Raw genomic sequence first — 20,679 nt, forward strand, 5'->3', positions numbered from 1 at the left:
ACCAGTAGTGAAGATCAGGCCGAACCCTTTCTGGAGATGGACTGGTTTTCTGTTTGACTCTTCTGCATCATTTTTTTTTTTTTTTCTTTTAAAATCTGTCTCTTGAAAGTTTGCCAATATGATAAAAGATCTGGTAAACAAACTATCATATGTAAGAAAACATAGAGCAAAATAGTGTATTATGCTGACCTGCTCAAATAGAAAAATGACACAGAAACACCATGATTGTAACAATAAACTATTTTTTTTATATTTACATTTGTACCTAATGTGCAAATCAATAATTTAAAGTAGTGTAAAACTCTTAAAGAAATATAAAATCATACTTTACAGTCCTAACATGGTGAACTCCATGAACTGGTCACATGGAAACAAAGTGGAGCAACACTGCAGTGTGTACAGGAGAGACAGAAGCGAACCCAGGGAGCAGTGGACATCCTTGGCCAGGACACACTAAAGGTACGTCATCCAAACATCACCAGAACAAACAGCAACACAAACACTGTCTTTACAGTAGTCATGTTGAATGAGCAGAAAGCACTTGGAGGCCCGGGGTTTTACAAACCCACTGATTGGTTAAAGCACTGATGATCACAAAGGCTTGAGGTGCTCTTATAGCAGCAGGTGCTTTTTTTAGCGGCCTCTGGATATGGAAGAACAACAGACGATCTCACACTGAACCGTGACACATCTATACTGCAGATCACCACGTAGTGCTAATAGCATGGTTGCACATCGTGTAGTAGGAGTAGGGGCGGGGCGGACACATGATCACACTTCAGACAAAAACACATTGACCTGCTCGCACTACCCACATTTCATCTCATCTAACACACTCACTGAACAGGTTACAGGCAACTTAGGGAAACACACCACATTTGAGATGCAGTTCATCTTATACGCACTGTTAGTTTTTTACCACAAAGGAAAAAAAAAATTGTAAAATTTGAATCTGAATATTTTAAAGATGCCAGTTTGGCAGTGCTTGTGGTCTTTATGAGGTCAACTACAGGCAAATGTGTGAAATCATAACTTACACAATATTTTTTGAGTCCAATTCTGACACAGCAAACTTTTTCCCTGTGGTAAAAGCAAAAGTACACTTAACAAAGGAGATGGTTCAACAATTCATTCTAATCCAACATTACAGTCTATAAAGTTTACACATTTTATTTCCTGTAGTTCAACTTTGCTTACAAAAACACACCGTGACAATCCCTTACAATTTACAAGACACAGTTAACCTACAGTAACTACATTACTGGTGCATAGACAAAATTGGGTGAGGGTGTAGCAAAGATCACCAATTTATTGCTTTAAAATCTAATATTATTCTCCCGTTCATTTCTTTTGATTGCAAAACAACTAGTTTCCACAGAGATTTTGAAGAACCAAGCAGAGGTATTGCATTCAAAACTGATTAAAAGAGCTAAAATGTTCCCTCTTGATGAGATGAAACTCTTTTGCACTGGAAAATAAAGAACTCTCCCTCACATACAGAAAGTTACATCATTAAATAATGACTTTTACTCTAAAACAAGTAAAAGACTAAGTTCCATGATAGAGAAAATAAAAAATCCAAAACAAAATAGCGCAATTTCTGGCCAAAGCTGCTCACTGTTTCCAAGTTCTGTTTCCCCCCATCATAAAGTAATTCTCTTTACTGACAAGGGAAGGGAGACAAGAATAAGAAGAGCATTCTTTAACAAAGTAGGAAAATGTTTGCCACCATGTAATTCTAAATACAGAGTGCAGATGGTGAAGTTCCCTTAAGACTCCCGTGGCCTCGCTGACGAGTGGCTGAAGTGGTTGTGATGGCTATGCTGGCCTCTGCACTTTGCTCTCCTTCTCCCTGCGTTTCAGCTCCTCTCGGTAGCAGTAGGAGCAGTAGTTGTCTGTCTCCGGCCTGCCGTAGAAGGAGCAATTCTCCCTCTTGCAGCGACGCTGCTGAAAGCAGTACAAAGGGCTTCCAGAGCTACGCCCTTTGGTTTTGTCTTGGTTGAGCCAGGTGTGAGACGAGTTGTCCTCATCAGCAAACTCCAGGCAGTCCTGAATATCCCCCGCGTTGAATCCGTTGGTGTAGGTGTGGGACTTGTGTTCACCGGGCATGTTGTAGGACAGGGTCTCTATGGTGTTAACAGTGCGGACGCCTGACAGGCGGGCAGGGCTGTAACTCTGGGATGAGAGTGTGCGGTTCTGCTGGGGGTAGGTGGCGCATGTCTTTAGGGTACCCACCACAGGTTTATAGGGGTCGCTCTGGAAGATGGAGGATTGCATGTTGACATCTTGTAAGTGAATCACACTGTGCCTCTGGATGGGCGGTGTATGGCTGTAGTGGGCCGACACAGGAACGGGCCCGGGTCTCTTAGCACCAGTACTAGGGGAGGAGTAAGGCGCAGGGGCTGGGGGTAGGTGGGACATGTGGTGGGAGGCTGTGGGTGGGGTGAGAGGAGGGACCGGGACAGAGGTCAGAGAAGCGGTGGGAGTGGGACTGTTTCTCCCCTGCACTTTGAGAGCCAGTGAGGACTGTGAGTTGTGGGTGTAGGTGTGGGTGTGGGTGTGGGTGTGGGTGTGGTGGGGCAGGACGGGAGAGCAGCTCTCCGGGGGTGAACTGTCTGATCTGTCCCTCTGGAAGACGCTCTCCTGCTCGGGCTTCTTGACTGCTACCTCCGTGGGGGCGGGGGGCTTCTTCTCGGCCTCCTTCCTCTTCTGCTCCTGCTCCTGGCTGAAGCGCTCCTGGGCGTTGGTCAGGTAGTAGCTGATCATCTCTTCGTGGAACTGGTGTCGATGGCTGGTGAGCAGGAGGCCTGCAAAGATGAACTTGCGTTCCCCCTGCATGGCAGCGCGGAGGATGTTGAGGCTGAGCTTGACATCGGTACTGTATTTCCAGTTTTCTAGGGACTTGTCCCCTGATGCTCTCCCTGCGCTGTCCTGTCTCTCAGTGGGGGAGGAGCTGGAGGGTTTGTCTGTCGGGGAGGGACTTGTGGCCTTCTCGGACGAGGTGGAGCTTGTTGACTGGCCCGACTCCTCCTTGCTCCCCTTGGTTGTCTTTGACTCTTTCTTCTTTGCCTTTTCCCCTCCGTTCTCCCCACTGCGACCTGAGCCAGAGGTTGATTTGTTCATTTTGCCGTGCACAAGGCCTCCCAGGCCTCCCATGTTCTTCTTCAACTTGATTCCCAGTGTTTTGCTGAAGCTACCTAGTTTGTTGGCTACAGAATCAGCCCGACTCTTGTCTTTGTCCTTGCGCTGCTTGTCTTTGTCCTTCTCTTTGCTGGGCTTGCCGCTGTTGACGTTAGAGTTGCTGCCGACAGATTCGCGGTCAGAGTCCATGGACTCAGCTAGAGACTGGACATCCTCACCCGCAGAGGCTGTGGGAGACTCTGGCTGAGCCAAGGGAGCCTGCATCCAGAGACACATTAACACATGAAGACAACACACACCATACATTTCTGATACAGGGATGACTCAAAATCTGGCTTATGAGTAGAGTTTTAAAAGACTCCCAATGGATTCAGATTTGCAAAAAATATTCAAAAACAAGAAGACATCGTCATTAATATCTGTACCTTCGTACAAGACTGTAGTCATGCTGCATAAAATGTTTGAAATGAGAATATTCAGCCATCAGCCAGCCATCTGAAAAATACATTTTCCTGTCTTCAACAGTTTATGAGAAAATGTGTTCGCACACTTTACCCACAAACTTATTCCTTCCTGTTTCCACTATGAGAACATTCACTGTTCATGTTTTTTTTCAAGTGAATCATGTCACCAAGAAAAAAGAACTTCATGTTTGATGACGTACAGAAATTTTCAGCAACACCAAGCCTTTATCAACTTGGAAACCATTAAGGTATTAAGATTTTACAGATGAAAGTCAAACAGTTACATCTCTAAGAGATGGTAAATGACAGAAATAGAAAAAGATTCTGCTTCATCAACATCTGACGTGAAGCAGTGGATTTGGTGCTAAATGAACAGTGAAGAACTGGACAGGTGTGAGAAGAGTTACCCTTGTTTCAGATGGAATTCGGATCCATGTTACATTCATGTAGTTGTGCAGTAGGTTGAGTTTGGCCTCCAGAGACAAGATAAGACTGTAAGAGAACATTTATCCACAATGAACAAAACCAACAACTGACACAGCTGACATTTATGACACATTCATGGATTTGACATTTATGAGAATTTGTTGTATTTTTTAAAAAAAGAAAAGAAAACCAAAGCATTCATTTGTAAAAATAAAAAGGTAGTATTGGAGAAGTGGTTTGAGATCATTTCTCTGTCTGTCTCAGCGGTTCCCACTGCAGCTTGTCAAAAGTGAAGTTAACCTCATGACTGGTGGGAATGTGAAACAGACACGCTTGCATAAACTTTTTGCCTAACTCAGAAAGGGTGTTGCTGCTTTAGTGAGGCTGTCCTGGGAAACCCTTTGCATGACTGACGTGACTCACGATTTGTTCTCTCTCTGGTCACTCTTTGAAGTGACTCGACTATGGAGCCGATAATCAGAGTTAAGTCCTTCACATGCAGCCTTGTGGGTAGACTAACAGAATCGCCTTGGCCCGCAGTCTGTACTCTCTCCCCTTTCGTGGGACTGCTTTCCTAGTCAGCGCCTGTGTGTGTGTGTGTGTGTGCTTTGTTGATAAGCATCAACACCCCGTGATATACTACACACGACTTACTTGGCTAGCTTGGTATTATCATTGTCGTCCCTCCCCCATTCCCAGTCCCTGCCAGGGTCCACGGCAAAATGGAGGGCCAGCAGCTTGTGCTCCGAGTCTGTCAGAGGGATAACAGCTGGAAGAGACAAGAGTATCAGAGGGTTAGTTTGGTCTAGCTTTACCTCATGTGTGTTCCCTCACAAGGCCACAGTCGTGTCAGAGCTGGAATAATGCCCCATTAACTGTCCCACATGCACGTCACTGTGGGGTAAAGTATTCAGGGGGTTTATTTAATCTACCGTACATTCTTTAGACAGAGAGGTGATTGTGACCAGCGAGTGACACTTGAGCCAGGACACAGAAGACGGGGGCTCTGACAAAGCTTAGCTTGATTGCTCCTTTTATAACAAACTGATCCAGATCCTGGTTCTCTGCAGCTGCTCTAGTCTGTCCTAACCAGTCTGATTTACCACCATACCCTCACATAATATTCCAGGTTAGTGCGTTTTAATCCTTAAACCTTGTCTCTGACAACTCGGCACCCACCAGAGATATTCCAGGGATCTGGGAGCACAAAATAAAAAAAGCATTTTATGTTTGAATGCCACTTTATTAGGGGGTAAAAGGAGTGCACATCAAATCTAGGAGTAATCCCCTGTTGCGCAGCAAAACTATGTATGAAAAGTCAAATATAATTAGGAAAGCATGATTTATAATTTCTAATGTTTCCACATCTTCTTTTCTGAGTGACTTTGGCGATCTAAACAGGCAGCTCTACATTTGATTAGGGCTGTTCTGACTGATTTGGTTTTATAAGACTGCCATCAGACGGCAGTACAGAATCATAATTAAATTCATGTCCTGCCGATATCATCAGCTGCTCACAAGCAGCTTTAGGTTTTCAACATTAATCAGTGGACGCAGAACATAAAACAGACGCCCACCAGAGCTTCCTCTCATGGGAGGTGTGTTTGTGCTGTAGGATACGCACAGTTGCATGTGAGAGTGTATGGCTGCCCTTTCAAAACAGGAGTGTGAGCAGGACTGGCTCAACCCTACTGGCCCACATGACAGCTCTCCTCAGGCTACCAAATGTAGGGCCTGTTCTCCACATGACAGCAGAGGGAGGCAGGCTGTTCTGGACCAGGACATTCCAGCCTTCACTGTCAGCCACAGATGGACGATACGGTCTCCACCCTGCCTCATCAATCCTTCCACTGCCAATAGTCTGCTCTGCTCAACAGGCTTCATAAAGACACAGACAGTGGGAGAATCTGCCCCTACTACAGGTCAAATACTAATTCTTACCTCTGGTGTTTCTTTCATAATACCATCAGATAGGTGTAAAGCACAAATAAGCATGCATAGTTAAAATCATCCTGGTTAATGCATTGTGATTGTGTCTTGAGTTCCTAAAACAGCGTGGGAACAGCATTTACCTCTATTCATCTTTTGACTTATTTATATCTGACTCATTAGCTGCCAAGTAAACAACATGTGTTTGAGGAATGGCTGGGCTTTATCTGGAGATGTGTCCCAAAATCTCAGGGTTTCCTTTGCATCATACCTGCAAATTACTATACATCCTCCACCATCCGGCCAATAAAAAGCTGTGACTCATGCCCGTAGCCACAGAGACCAACAATAACAGCAGTAAAGTAGAAAAAAAAAATTTTCCTAAAAGAAGGATTTCCAAAAACCCCAAACAGAAACACAGACAGAAACACCATCCCAGTAAGTTCCCGCTCAGGTCATGCTGCAGGCAGTGGAGGTTCTGTGGGGTGGGTCCTCGCTCCCATGATACAGCTGTCCTCCTTTCTTGCCAAGCTGAAGGCCTCTGTGTGTTTCTGTGTGTGTGTGTGTGTGTGTGTGTGTGTGTGTGTGTGTGTGTGTGTGTGTGTGTGTGTGTGTGTGTGTGTGTGTGTGTGTGTGTGTGTGTGTGTGTGTGTGTGTGTGTGTGTGTGTGTGTGTTGTTTCCTCTTTGGGCCCAGTCCAGATCCAGAGATCCAGCCCTGCCAATTGAGCTTTGGGGGAATAGAGTGTGGTGTAATGTATTTACTATCCCTGTTGGCAGCCATCTTTTGTTGTCCTTGAATGACCGAATCACGTAGCTTCTGCCTGATGACATCACAGGCCTCCGCGGTATGCAGGCTGTGCACTCAGCAAAATATCTGCTGGTCTACCTTGTCTTGCTCTGTTTGCATCTTCGATTCAGGGGGACACGGACGGGGGGTGGGGGTGGGGGGGTGACGTACGACCCAACAACTGAATGGAGGCAGACAGCCTGCCTAAGATTTTACTCACATGACTGTATGTATGATCACGTCATGTGCATCACGCCTCGTGTGATGAGAGAAGGATGAGAGGAGACTCTCTCTCCTCTTTTCGTCTCTTTATTTCCATTCATCCCAGCTTCTCCTTCGCAGCAGCAACACCGAGCCAATCTTTCCTTCGGTTTGCGACTCAAGAACAATTTGTTCTGTCTGGGAAATGCACAAATTTGAATTCCTGACTTTGGTCACTCTGCACAGCTGCAGACTTAAAGGGTCCTATTCACCAGCAGAAACAACAGCTATGCATATAAACAAGCCGGGGCTTTTTTTCTTACAGCTTCTTTATGAACAGATTCACATCTGAAGTCACATAAAACCATTACAAATAGCGTTACGATTCTATTCGTCATCTTGTTCTAATTTCACTGACTACATTTTACCGGGTTCACTGCTCGCCTTTAATAAATAGAGAAACCTGGCTGGAGCCAGGTAGTTACACCTCTCTGTTATGTAGGTGGTCTTTGTGTAAAAGGTGTAAAAGTACTTCATTCAAACGGGTGTTAGAGGGCTGATGATGGGATGCCAATGAAAACTTGGAAGTGTTTTGATAATGGGAGCTGAGCTTGAAATAGCAACCAAAGTTTTCAGAAGGACCAGTTCCACTCGTATGTCGTAAAAACCACAGGACCACAAACAGGCTGATAAAACACACGGCCGGCGGCAGCTGCAGATAGGCCAGTCCCGACTGCACGATGGGCGGAGACGACGTGTACACAGGAATCCGGGATCACCCAACGACCTCACTCAACTGCTCTTTTGGCAAAAAGTCAGAAAAGCAACAAACTGGCTCTAATCACCCTTGCCTTGTTTTTTTTCACTATGCACGATATGTTGGCACAATTTGGAATCAGCCTACAGTATAATCTTCCACACAAAGAGACAGCATGGTAACCCAGCTCGTGGCACCTGAACGCGCTCGCCTCATGGATGCTCTTTGCCATGCCGGGGCAGTCATCGACGTGAGGCACATTGGCCTGATTGTCAGGCGTGTCATTTGGTTTGTCGGTGCCCCAGAAGCCTAGTACCCTGTCCATATGTGGCAATGTAAGTCAGATGGTGATGTGGTAAGGGATTAGGGGCCAGCTAATGCAACCCTACACAAATCTGCAATGGAACACTGAATCTGACCATCTGTCTGGCACCTTTTCAGTCAAAGAATAAATTTCTGTAGTGATAATAAAATGCAAATACCCCTTTCTAATTGAATAGTGAGAACTCACCTACATAAAAGTGCAGAAAAAGACATGATTTGAAGCAGCACCTACTGTATACGTATATTGTTATTGCTGTATGATTCATTGCAAGACATGCAAATGCTCCAATCGAAACGTTCTCGTCTTTTCATGTCGTCCTGGAGAGAAGCTGCACCTTAAACGCCCTCTGAACTTATCACAGGACACAGTGTACCAGAATGAAAAAGTACAATCATGCAGTTCGTCGTGTCCAAATTACAGTGGATTTGTTGGATTTCAACACCACCTAGTGGACAAACAGAGAACTGCCCCAGCCCAACCTAGCTGCTAAGAACTGGACAGTCTAGCTGAGGAGTAGTCTAGTCGGCTTTTAATGCAGCGCAGACATTGAAGGAAATTACTTGAAGGCAGTGATGGCAGGTTGGCAATCATTTGTCTGCCAGCCTGCAGTGATCAAACCCTTCGGAACTATATTTTTTTGTACGCCCGAGAAAAGAAGCTTACATAGTCACAAAAAACGACGGAGGGAGAAGGACAGTGACTAATGACGTGAATCTGTTCTGTTCTTAAGAGTGGCAAAAAGAGTTGGTCGTCTACCCACTCAAGTGAAAAGTGAGTTCCACCCACTGTGCCAAACACAAAAGACTGCTGTGACCACTGAGACTGCTTGTCTCTATTTGTCATTTGAAGGAACTCTGTGTGAGGATTGTTCTGAGCTTGAGAACTAACAATCTATGTGAAGTGGGAACACTGGCTTCTGACTGGGGCAAAACAAGACAAAAACACACCCTAACCACATCAATATAACATCCTCTCCACAGCACAGAGTTCTATGTAAGAGGTGAACCCATTAGCGGACACACTTCCTGGAACAGAATTAAAACAAGAGTGACATGCAGGCTTGTCGTTGTACAGCGGCTGCTGTCAACTTTCCCTCTGTGTCGGCCACTCCTTGGTTCCAGCTGCCAACCAGCCCACTTTAATAATGGATCACAGGTAATTAGACTGCCATCTAATACATTATTCACCCCCAGCAGGACAGTTAGACCACTCACCTTTATTCTTGCAATAATCTCACTTAATGCGAAAAGCAAAAGCTGCATAACTCTCACCTGACTTCAAACTGGAAGTGTTGATTTACCAGGTAAATTTTCAAAAAATCTGGATTAGGAGAATGTCTCCTAGAGCTGTCGGCGGAGCCTAAGGCGCTGTGATAATGTCAACAGAGTTCATCCGACATAGCCTGTGGATGTCACCAGATGTTCATCAGTATCTTACCTTGCTCTCGCTGCTGGTCTCTCTGCTCCATAGACACCAGTGCAGAGAAGTGAGCCTGGTCGTAGGCTAGGACCAAAGGAGAACAGTGACAGCGACTCGGAGGCACTTCCAGAGGAAGATAGAGCCCTCCGAATGGGATGGGAGCAAACGCTGGAATTCATTTGGGAAACCATAAATAGTATCAGTGAGTCCAACTCATTCCACTGCAATGAAGAGGATGAAGCCAGAGATGAAGACGGGATACCTTCTCCTCCTGAGTCTCTGAGCATCGTGTCAGCCACCACTACGATGGGCCTGCGTAACACATGGGCCAGCACAAACACATGGAACTCCTCAAGACTCTCATAGACTGGATCCTCAGAGTTATCCACCCTGCAGGGAAATTGAAGAAACATGTAACACAGTGGGATCATGGGATACTACGACAATTTCCTGAATTGAGAAAAGCAGCCTAAATGGTAAATGATGCTGCTTAATCGTAATCTAGCCTGATCTTCTCAGATCAGTGTCGGCTTTTGGTTATCTTCAATGGACAAGAAGAATAATGTTGAACCGATCCCTCTGTTTGTGCATGTTTGAGAGAAAAAGGGATGGAGGGAAAAAGCAGACGCAGAGCTCTCAGCCATACAACCACCGGGGAACCGGAGGATGTGCAACAATTAAGTCATCAGCCGCACAAACAGCCACGTTGCCAAATTCTTTCTAATAAAGAGCCTCTTAATATGTGAATCCCACGCATCCTATTTATGGCCTCATTTCACAGTAGGACCATTAGACATCCCTAACCTGATTACTTTATTAAAGTCAAACTCAACAAGAGGCTAAAACCACCCGACTAAATGAGTAAATGATGCTCTGTAATGGGGTGCTTTCCAGCGATAGAGGGCTTTACGCTGGACATGTCACACTGGTGAATAGCAAGAAAAAGAAAATGGAAAAACACCATTCGGTCACAACCTTAAACGTGGTTAAATGTCAAATAACGTTATCAGTTTTCCAGCTGATCACTGTATATTCTTTCCCCCACAAGTTGATCTGCTATGTCTAGCATGAGAGTATGGTTATTTCAGTAAAAATGGAAACAAGAAACAAACCTCAAGGTTTCTGTGCATAGCAGGAGGAAACCAGAGTTTGTTTCCAACCTGCCTCTGCAGCCTGAGTTAAACCCACTCATAGCTGCTTATGCAACAGGGGGTGCACGAATCATGTCAGCGAACACAGCTCAGAAGAGGCTGCAGAAATGATTACTGTAGTGCCACTGGCTGCCAGAGGAGGGCTCAGTCTCACGCCACAGCTTCAATGATGCTACGAATTCAAAGAAGCAGTCTGAAAAAGCAGCAGTCTGAGAGGCCTCGAGAAACCCAGCAGCAGGGGCATGTTGTGTGATGTGTGACAACTCACTGCTGGTCAGTCCACAGTGATCATGGGGCAGATATAGAGTTAAAGACAAATAAACAAACATTTGTTATGTATAGGGAGTTCTGTGTAAGAAGGCTTGCAGGCTTTGTATGTGTATGTGTGTGTGTGGGGGTGGGGGGTGGGGGTGGGGGGTGTGAATCAAAAATCTTACCCTCCGCTGGTGTTGCCGTTTTTGCTGAGGTGAGTTCGAGGTTCACTGGAGGCCAACTTCAGCAGTTCGTTCCACTCCCTCTCCCACTCCTCCTCAGTGTACATCAGCCCCGACTGCACAAAAACACACACACACACACACACACACACACACACACACACACACACACACACACACACACACACACACACACACACACACACACACAGAGGAGCTTTCTGATGAGCACGTGCTGCTGTTCGCCCACACAGTGACTATTATTATTCATTTCTGCTATTTTCATCTGCATTTCCTGAAGCCTTATGCATCTACACCTGTAATTCTTCAACAACATTTTTTTTTTTGCTGTAAACTGAGAAACGTAGAATTAGAGAAAAGGTAACTGGTCAGATTCAAACCAGAACACAACTCTGACATGCACTGTATCTGCATCTACGAACACGAAACAACCAGAGCACCTCGAGCATTTATTAAAACATGAGCATCTGGACTAGTTCTTCGCCTGAGCTATCTTTGGTGACACCATTTTTTCTAATAGATTGGCAAATACTTTAATCCTTCTACATCAAGAAAAGGGGGAAGAAGAGCGGAGGGGCTGACGGCATTAGCTGCACTACTTCTCATCCCTCCTGGGCTCACATAACGGTTGCCATCCTGTCTGTGAGACAGGAATGGAGGATGCACTGACATGGATACCTCCTTGTTCTGTTGGGTTTGCTGCCATCTCCACCTCCTCTTCAGGGCGTCTCTCTCTGCTCCGTTCTTCATCATGGTGTACAGGGATTTCCTCAGCATTAGGTCTCTGTCATGGAAACCCCACATCCCTGAACAACAGACACACAACATCTCACACATGAATGCCTGCTAATGTCTCCTTTCCCCTCTTCCATGCATCCTCCTCTGGATTCAGCACTTGGGACTCAGAGCTGACACTCTCATTAGACAGCTGTGACATTGTCTCACACAGATATTTTAGTCCTAACGTATGTTAAATATACTGTGGCGCACACAAGCAGCTCACCTAAGGAGGCAGCGTGCAGGAGACAGTTCCCATCCCCTGTGGTGGCCAGAGGAAGAAGCTTCTTACAGCTGGTGCACATGGTAGACCACCAATTCAGACGACCTGCACACAGGGACGGTGTAACGGAGCCATGAATTATGTACATGCTGAGAAACACACACAAAACACACACACAGCAAGAACACAGGTATAATTTAGTCAAAACAATTGTCAGACTGAACACACACAAAACGACTGGTGACGTTTCCAGATGCAAGTTAATTTGTAGTACAGCACGATGTCTTTAAGGACAACAACCAAATCTACTACCAGTCCAGCCCTGCAATTCTATGAAAAGAGGAATATAATTCACAATAAAGATGAAAAAGACTTCAGGGAAGGACTTTCAGAGAAGAAAAAAGCAGCTACAGCAGGGGAAAAATAAATCAACAGAAAACTAGAGAGAAATAAGATTAAAAAATTATTTATAGCACAAAGTTTCCAAATATTCATGAAACTTTTGGAGGTCTAAAAGGTGGGTGGATGAGCTGGTGTGCAGAGGGAATGTCGCAGACTATCGTCCTTGTCCATCGGCTTTTACAGTAGCTCAGGTTTCTGCTCCTTCCAAGTTCAGCCTACGTCCCCCGAGGGGGGGCCCTGGGGGACGCCACAGCAGCTTACTGCAGGCAGCCTCACCGCTCTGAGCATGAGATGATCCGACTGCATCATTTATTCAACAACAGTAAACACAGAAGAAGCTCTGAATGGTTTTGCCCCCAGTGTAGATGGGCTTAATATTTTTAGGATTCTCGCTGTTTGTCACAGTTGAATAATAATAATTAATACAGGAATAGGTTGGCTTGTTGGACTTCACTTAATCTTTTCTTCTATGCAGACATCCACAGTTTTGTATCTACTCGGGTAGATACCCACAGATGGTGAGGTGTCTTATTTGGATTACATTCATGATGGTGCTGAGATTTTAACTCTAGATCCTCGGTTTATCACTAAAGATCAGATGTTATCTTCTGGTTGCTTAAGTCCCTGTTGAAAAAGGGATTCATAACACTATTAAACATATTTATGAGCTTATAGAAGTATGAAGGTCATTGAATTTCAGTTGCTCAAAGCTTTTCTTGGATGACTGTCGTCAGATTTGGAGCAAATGAGTGAAACAAAGTTTTCAGCCTCTGCTGTGTGTGTGTGTGTGTGTGTGTGTGTGTGTGTGTGTGTGTGTGTGTGTGTGTGTGTGTGTGTGTGTGTGTGTGTGTGTGTGTGTGTGTGTGTGTGTGTGTGTGTGTGTGTGTGTGTGTGTGTGTGTGTGTGTGTGTGTGTGTGTAAGTCTGATGGAAGATGTGAAACTTCATTAACTGGTTTCTCCCTGCTGGTTCACAGATTCAGCTGGGAGACGAATCCTTAGAGAACCTGGATGCTTTGAATTAGTTGGTGTTTTGCTTCCAGATGCTGCCGCTTCTCTGATCTGCCTCATCCCTCTGTCTTACAAGCATGCTTCCTCATTGCTGCCGCTATGTGCTGCATTTCTCGATACAGAAAGTCTTAAAACACACAGAATGCTGTTACATATCTCATATCATTGCTATTATATAATAGACTGTATCCATTATAGAAGATAATGTGTCCTATCGTCTCACCGGCCTGCTCCAAAGCCATCATGGTGGACTGCTCTATCAAGTCTCTCTCTATGAAGCTCCTGAAGTCCTCGCTGTACACGCTGAGGTCCGGCAGCTGGAATGTGTAGATGGGCATCTCTAGAGGAAACTGTTCGCTGGTACACTCGCTGGCCACCTGCAGCCGCGCCAGGGAGACGATAGCAGAGCTGGCGTGGGAGATCCCACGGGACAGACGCTTCTCTGCATGGGAGAGGTGAACGGATGAAAGGGAGGCAAGCTGAGGACAGGTGATAACACAGCACTGAAACGGCCTCGCACCTTGTGCGTTGTCCTCCTGCTTCTGTGCACACGGCCTTTCGATCTTGCTGATGTGGGTGGGCGTGTCACGTGTCTCTGGCTGCTTGTAGTAGCGGCCCTCGTTGAAGACCTGCGGCAGGTTGGCAGTGTGGACCTGCCTGAGCTCCTCATAGTCATTTAGAGCAGCGCTGAGGTCCCAGTTTTTACCTGCAGGTCACACATTAGAATGTGGTTACTGCACACGAAGCTGATTATCAATATCGAGAGTAACTCTTTAGTTTTGTGACAATATGTAACACGTTTGAGTGCATTTGCTAATACTACGCTCTCACCCTCTAAACATTGTTTTTCCGCTGAGACAGGACACAGTTTATGGTAAACAGGGCTATCTCACGGTACATAACTCCATCAGCAGCACAGAGTGATGGCAATTAGGGTAAAAAGACCTTAGGGGTATGCAGCAGGAAAGGTCAAGTATCAGCAAGTAACTTGTAGATTTAAAGAGGATCTCTAGATTTTTGTATATTTGAAATAAATACCAATAAATTCAAGATCGTTCAGTGGTCTATAGATAAAGCAGATGTGAAACGATGCTACACGATGACGTCTGAGTAGAACGTGCTGCGTCATCAGGACTACAGAGGTAGGGGCTGGCTGGTGCCAAAACAATGATGTTTGGGAACAGAGATCAGGTTTAAGATCAATAAATTGCGTCTTAGCTGTACTGTAACTAAACCTGCCCTCTCACGATGTCTGTGTAAAACTCACATCAGTGCCTAAACGGACGATATTCAGTCTCCCTGTAATCTCGGCATCTTTGCGAGTCAGGCTCCTTTAATGGACTCCATGTGTGTGTGTGAGGCCTTCAGGATGATATCTTCTCCACTCCTGACTTCCAGACACGACGGTTCTCGTCAGCCTGGACGTGAAACTCGACCAATCTCTGCCTCGCACGGCAATCAATGCAAAACCGGTTTTGCTTTATGGACACTTACAAAACAACTAGAGGTCCAGCATCACAGCCACTTTGCATCTAATGCACCATCTTTAAATGCTCCACCATTAGCCTGCTATTACTGTGGTACGGAGGGCATTGTTTCAGCCTGTTCATTTGGAAAGGCTGGGGCCGCAAAAGGAACAAAATTCATCTGGAGAATGAAAATGCATAAGAAAACCACACCAGCTTCACAACCTGCTGTTTTCTCATTAGAGGCCTTTGACACCAGTTGTGTCAGAGGATTTTCCACACACAGACACACATAGTGAATCTTTATGTGTGTGTTTTATATAATTTATCAACTGAAAAAAAATCACACAAATTAGGTTACTGACCTTTTTTTCCTGTTTCCTCTAATAAAAGCTCATCATGGCTCGCAATAATTTGACCACAAAAGTTAAAGAATACCCTTCAGTACACAAACTGCTGGTCTATGCTTGCCCCTCACACCATCCTCAGACCAGAGGGTCACACTGATCGATGCAGCTCTGGAAAGCTAATAGCAAAACAGGACATCCCTGCTCACATCTGTCTTTGAGTGCAGCGTCCTGTTTGAAGCCTGCGGCATTTTAATGCTTTCATCAGACCAGACACCAGCTGCACAGTTTACACACTGAGACAAAAAATATTTACAGGACACACACACCCAGAAATATGAGGATTTTATCCCCTAATGGACGTCTGATTGGAGCATGCTTTTATTCCTGCAAAGCAGCCAAAACGGTATTTGCAGCTATAGTTCCCTAATTCCTCACTGCAGTTTGAGCTGATTCTGAAATGAAATATTTTAAAATTCTAACTATTAACCACATCAGGGAGTGTAGATGCCACAGAAACATATGGATAAATGCATAAATATGTCAAGGAGCTAAATGTAATTACAAAAAAAAACTATAGTAATAAACCCAAAAGAAGAACATGTCAATAATTTAAAATATAAAAACACGATGACATGCAGAGAGTGAAAAATATTTTAGGTAGTGGTTTGATTAGCAAGGAGAACATGACGATGCTCTAAAGGTAGAAGAGAAAACATGTAAAAAAAAAGCCGAAACACTTACTGGAGCATTGTTTGGTCCCTTTGTTTTTACTCTGATTACCATTCAGACTGTTTCTGTCTGTCAGTACAGTATAAAATTTTAAGAGCTCTTCAAAAATGGCCTAAAAACCTAAATGTTTGCATAAGGTAACCATGTCCACATTTCCATTGTGAGTCACACTCCTGGAAGTTGTGTCTCTGTTGTGTCTAAAATCAGTAATGTCCTTGATTTTAAATCTCATTAAGTCCAAGAAATTATTATGACACCAGGATATAGAGACATCCCATGCTCCTATTCTGATCTGATCTGATCAAATAGCTGCTCTCCTGAGTGCTCCCACATCTGCCAGTGTTCATGATGAGGAACACAGTGGTGAGTGTGGGAACGCATTTAGGAGAGGCTGGAATATACAGTGACAACAAATATTGATATTTTATCACTTTCATGGGTTCTAAAAATCTCTTCTAATTATCAGCCAGATTATACGTGTAGCTTTTCTTTACTATTTTGGTCATTATTTTCCAGGTGTCACTGGACACAAGCTATATAAAAGCCAGCAGTGCACTGTTCCTCAATGAGTTCCTATGAATGGGCAAAAGCTCTCCCAGGGGAGGGCTGTCGTAAAAACGTCACACCGGCCTCTAAATCAGAAAGCCGTGCTCCTCTCCAGTCCACCTCTACAGCCTTTCCCTTCTCCTTTCTCTCTTTGCCTGAGTGTGACCTCAACACAACACGTAGGAGCCGATCGGAGGCAGAAAGTCCCAAATAAGTGTTGTAAGGCACGGCTTCAGTTTGGTTTAGAGTTTGCAGGACAGCGTTAGTGTCTTACCTTCCAGCAGGTCTCTTGCCAGACCCGGTTCTGCCCCCGTGGACCGAACAAAGTCTGACAGGACCGCGTCCATGTCCAGAGTCATGTGATCATGTGTGTGCGCTGCCCAAGGTGCAGCGGTGGCCTTGGTGGACGCCAGCCTTCACGATCTCATCTGGAAATGGAAACAAGAAAAAAGCAGCAGGCTTTAAACACACATCACAGTAAACAGACATTAACACAAGTGAGATCTGGATAGCCCATCTCTCTCTCTCTCTCTCTCTCTGTGACGGTTCAGACAGCTGATCGTTTAGATGCGAACAGCGTCCCTTTCCCAGTGCCCCTCCCAGCTCTTGTTAACGTTCCTAACAGAATATCCAGTAACAGACCTAAAATCAACAATGCAGCCAGAGGTTGTATCCAGGATGCACCTGCCTGTCTCCAAAGCCATTGGCTGACTGCCTGGGATCATAACAACCGTAACCCTCTTCCTGCCACAGAGCGCCAACCGGGGCGTCTGAGCACGACCCAGCTTCAGGACTCTGAGCTGGACAGCACAGGAGGATGTCTGGTGACAGTTTGTGGAGCCGGGTGATTCAGTGTCAGGCTATGTCACACTGCTCTACTTGGAGAAAATGTCTGTGGCACTTCGGCTCCAATGATCAACAAATATTGACTTGTTAGGCCACAAACAAGATGCAGTCCTTCAGCCCAGAGAGTGTCTGTGTGCAGCATAGCGTTCACTGTGTGGGTGACACGGGAACAGAGCACCGTCAGTAAAGAAACACACACCCACAGGTTTGCAGCTCCAACAACAAGCCTCCTGCGCACAGACCGGAGGTTTGGTGACGTGCTGGATATTATGTACAAGTTCCAAGTCTTGGCCAAACAGCTTGAAGACACGACTGTCAGTCAGGTTTTGGATGAGCGTCATGAACCAGGAGACGCTAAACTGAGGTGATGTTTCAAATGGTGAAGTTTCCGGCTCCCCAAGGCTGAAAGATATTAGTGGATTACTCCCACTGCAAATGTTGTAGCATATTTCTTACCAGCCATGACGGATCAATGTCAGAAATATCCGCTCAGACTTTTTTTTTAATGAAAAAAAGCAAACAACAACAACTAAAAGACATGGAATAATACCTTTGCTTAACACCAAGCAACTTTAGTCTTTATTGTATACATTTTTAATGATTCAAAGCTGCACTTAAGCCACAGTTTAGCTGACCTAGTTTTTGTCAGCCACTTGTGTTGCTCTGCATTGTTGAACTGTGAGAATCTAAACGTAGTTTAAAATACAGGAAACACAGCTTGAGCTGTTTCAACCAAAAGTCTTTCTTTGACAACTATAAAATGTTTTTAATAAAGACGAGCTGACATACTTCACTTACAGGCTGTCGCTTGCAGTAAATTTTGTGAGTTACTAGAGTGTATGTTACACTCTTGACTCAGTATGGATCGTAGTCTGCCAGTCTAAAGCACAACGACGCCTTGAGTCTAATGGTGAAAGAGCTGAATATTAAAGTCACAACCTCATCTCTTCCCTTTAGAACAGCCCCTTTCAGATTGTTTTCCCAGTGGGAGGTAATTACGGTTAAGAAACACCTTAATGCGTGCTTTTTTACATGACATAAAATCATGTTGGTTGGAGGAACCTTTCCAGCTTCCTGTTAATTATAAGAACAATTTGGATATCTGTGACACACATAATGGATCAGGCTTGGACAGAATATGAAGGTATTATGAAAAGATAGTGAATAAAAAAAGATCTGATTACAATAATAAAGGAGTTCCATAATTTACCTCTTTTCAGCAGATCTCATGAATAGACTAGAAGATAAAATGTGCTATAGCTATATACCATGGGAACTGTAGTTTTCTGCAAATGTTACCCAGATGTGAGGGGAGTCGTACACTAATACTGCACAATTCTCAATAATTAATGAATCCATCTTTGGTATAATTCTGACCATTTATAACACCAGGAGCAGTGGTGGGTAATCAGTTACTTTCCTCACATTTTTCAATTTTACTCTTTTGTGCCGTCATTTCACCACATAGGAAACTTAAACAAAAAAGATTTTAAACACAAAACTTAAAATTGGCCTTTGACACACGACACAGGGTGACAGCTTACAACACAAAAACGTGTAACGTAATTCTGACCAGAGCAGTTTATGTGACTGTACAGACTGTACATCGTCTATCACATTAAAATATAAAACAACCTTATTATTAATATTACTACAATAACAGGATCCTTCCAGTGATTTTGTGAGGTTTAAAAGCTCTTCTTAAATATATGTAGTTGTCAGAGAAAAAGCTGATTGTGATTCAGAGTTTTTAGTGACATACTTTCTTCAGATTTGCTGAGGGTTGTTGAGAAGCCATCTGATGACCACAGGACTGTCAGGACCAGATGCAGCTCTAGTCCATGACTCAGAGGAGAGGAAGACACCGGGGATGGAGAGAGCTCTGGAACACACACAAACACAAATACTGAAAGTCATCTTCTTGATGTAGAAAGTTTATCCACACGCTGACTGAAGCTTCTGTGAAACCAAACACATTCCTGAGATTGTGCATCGGTCTTCATGTGCAAATAACCACCTGTCATTTAGATGTCTCTGTAAATTTCCTGATTTTGGAGCAGTTTCACCAAAAAAAAGGTGTTATACAATAAATTATTGCCTCACAAGTTTCAGATGTCAGAACCCTAGGAATCAGCCTCATCTCTTTGTAAATGCTCATCAACATTTCCTCAAACAGCTTAAAGTGGATGAAAGTTTACTTAACAGCAGGACAGACACAGGCTCCACCTTCTGACAGTCCACCAACATCATCATATTTTCAGTTTGTCACACTGCAGGTGTGTGTGTGTGTGTGTGTGTGTGTGTGTGTGTGTGTGTGTGTGTGTGTGTGTGTGTGTGTGTGTGTGTGTGTGTGTGTGTGTGTGTGTGTGTGTGCGAATCCAAACACTGACGTGGTAAGGAAAGTGCAGCGCTAGCGCCGTGACGTTTGCTTTTACATAACGAAATGCAAACATGCTGATGCTGAAAAGGTTGATCCTGCGTGACCCAGCGAGCAGAGACGTCATTTACGTGGTGTGTGGAGGCTAACCCACATGGAAGCAGTGCTAAGAGAGTGAAAGAGTAGCGACACACAAGGAGGAACAGTGGAAATTTAGAGCATATTCTGCCACTGTCTCTGGGGATCACACCAGCTCAGCGAGAAGACGGCCTCCTTGGCTCAGGAGTTAAAATCAAACTCTTCAAAGTGGCACTGAAATTTGGCCTTCAGCTTTATACACAATTCACAATAAAACAATAAATAATAATAGAAATATGCTTTGTGTGTGTGTGTGTGTGTGTGTGTGTGTGTGTGTGTGTGTGTGTGTGTGTGTGTGTGTGTGTGTGTGTGTGTGTGTGTGTGTGTGTGTGTGTGTGTGTGTGTGTGTGTGTGTGTGTGTGTGTGTGTACTGTATGTCTACATTTTCTATCACAGCAGGTTCCAACAAAGACACCACAGGTTAATGTGAGGAAACTGACATAAAAAATCAGTCCAGAGATACCAAACTATCAAAGGAAGTAAAATGAAAGGACCAGTCATGAGATGCACACCTGTTGGGTTTCGTGTGTAAAACCGGACACTTGTTTTCCACTTTTAGTTGCTTTTATGTATTTATTTAAAACAAACTTACTTTAACTACAAATGCTGGTTTCTTTCCTACTTTGTTCAGCCTGGAGGTGGGTTGTGACAACGTGGGCTCCTTCTGGGATCAAATTAAACTTGAGGCCTATTTTTGAGGTAATCTGTCCCAGTTTGGTTTGTATTGTTTTGACCTCCTGTTACATTAGGGGATTGTTAA

General features: G+C 44.4%; 1 protein-coding gene across 1 annotated transcript in view; it reads right to left on the reverse strand.

The window, feature by feature from the left end:
- Positions 1-267: 267 nt before the first annotated feature.
- otud7a (OTU deubiquitinase 7A) overlaps positions 268-20,679 on the reverse strand; it is a 31,720-nt gene continuing 11,308 nt past the window's right edge. The window contains exons 2-13 of the mRNA XM_068314101.1: positions 19,167-19,286; positions 16,833-16,986; positions 13,988-14,173; positions 13,691-13,909; positions 12,060-12,161; positions 11,735-11,862; positions 11,039-11,151; positions 9,713-9,840; positions 9,469-9,618; positions 4,686-4,800; positions 4,013-4,097; positions 268-3,399 (exon numbers count right to left, since the gene is read on the reverse strand). Coding sequence (XP_068170202.1) covers positions 1,819-3,399; positions 4,013-4,097; positions 4,686-4,800; positions 9,469-9,618; positions 9,713-9,840; positions 11,039-11,151; positions 11,735-11,862; positions 12,060-12,161; positions 13,691-13,909; positions 13,988-14,173; positions 16,833-16,917 — 2,892 coding nt within the window. The 5' untranslated portion in view covers positions 16,918-16,986; positions 19,167-19,286 and the 3' untranslated portion in view covers positions 268-1,818. The remainder of the gene's footprint in view (positions 3,400-4,012; positions 4,098-4,685; positions 4,801-9,468; positions 9,619-9,712; positions 9,841-11,038; positions 11,152-11,734; positions 11,863-12,059; positions 12,162-13,690; positions 13,910-13,987; positions 14,174-16,832; positions 16,987-19,166; positions 19,287-20,679) is intronic.

This window comes from Antennarius striatus, chromosome 4, assembly GCF_040054535.1.
Source record: "Antennarius striatus isolate MH-2024 chromosome 4, ASM4005453v1, whole genome shotgun sequence".
NCBI classification, from domain to species: domain Eukaryota; kingdom Metazoa; phylum Chordata; class Actinopteri; order Lophiiformes; family Antennariidae; genus Antennarius; species Antennarius striatus.